Genomic DNA, 939 nt, shown 5'->3' on the forward strand with positions numbered 1-939 from the left:
AGCTGGTCTGGCGCAGAGAGAAGGCCACACGGCTCAGGCGGTCAGGGTGTGGGCACAGGTGATAGGAGATGCAGTAGTTGACAGTGAAGTCCACTGAGAGGCCCACTGAGGCAGAGAGAAACAGGGCCTCGGCAGTGTTGAGCTGCCACTCGAGGAGAACCAGGAGCCCTACAGTGAGCAGCACGGTGCCTGCCACAGCTGCCACGGAGAATAGGCTGAGGGGAACATTCCAGGTGCCCAGCAGCAGTGTGGCAAAGGCCAGTGCCAAAGCCAGGCCCAGCACCACAGCAGGTTCAGTGCTCAGGCTGTGCTGCAGGCTGTACAGCTCTAGACGGCTAGTGAACCAACCACGGCGCAGGCCTGGAGGTGCCATGCCCAGCTCCGCTGCCAGCCAGTGGCTGACCTCATTGTAGAAGAGTTGGGTCTGGTTGTAGTCCGGACTATTCCGGAAGTTGGTCTGGAATTGCAGGACCAGGGCGGCCAGGCTGCCATGGGCATCAAAGCGGAGTCCCAGGTCCTGGGTGCCATCGGGGCCTTGCTCCAGAGCCATCATTTTCAGGCAGTGCAGGAAAAACTGGGGGGCCCAGGGGAAGTCCGAGTGGCCGCAGCAGAGGTCAGGTCCCAGGCGGGCGCAGCCGGGGCTCTCCATCCAGCGCTGGAGGTTCTCCATGAAACACAGCGTGGGCCAGCCTTCCTGCAGGGTGTCGAAGAAGCTCTGATTCCGGGCCCGGTGGCAGAGAGCCAGCAGCCAGCGCTGGGCCTCAGGGCCACTGGCCGAGAAGGCAGGGTCCCTCACCAGGCTGCTGTTGCTACGAGGGTCCAGAGGGTCGCCAGTGTCCACAGGCAGGACGCCCCACACCAAAACCACGGGCATGTGGCCACCCTCGCCCTGCGGCAGCTGTTCGAACAGGAACAGTTGGCGATACTCTGCGTCGAAGC

The 939-nt window shown here is 63.2% G+C and overlaps 1 protein-coding gene across 1 annotated transcript; it reads right to left on the bottom strand.

The window, feature by feature from the left end:
- Positions 1 to 4: 4 nt before the first annotated feature.
- LOC108525198 (protein dispatched homolog 2-like) lies at positions 5 to 933 on the bottom strand (the record flags this gene model as incomplete). Its single annotated transcript, XM_017866252.1, has 1 exon — positions 5 to 933. A coding segment is annotated over exon 1 (870 nt), but the record flags the coding sequence as incomplete, so codon positions are not given.
- Positions 934 to 939: the final 6 nt, after the last annotated feature.

The sequence above is a fragment of the Rhinopithecus bieti genome, unplaced genomic scaffold, assembly GCF_001698545.2.
Source record: "Rhinopithecus bieti isolate Rb0 unplaced genomic scaffold, ASM169854v2 scaffold_17696, whole genome shotgun sequence".
Classification (NCBI taxonomy): Eukaryota; Metazoa; Chordata; class Mammalia; order Primates; family Cercopithecidae; genus Rhinopithecus; species Rhinopithecus bieti.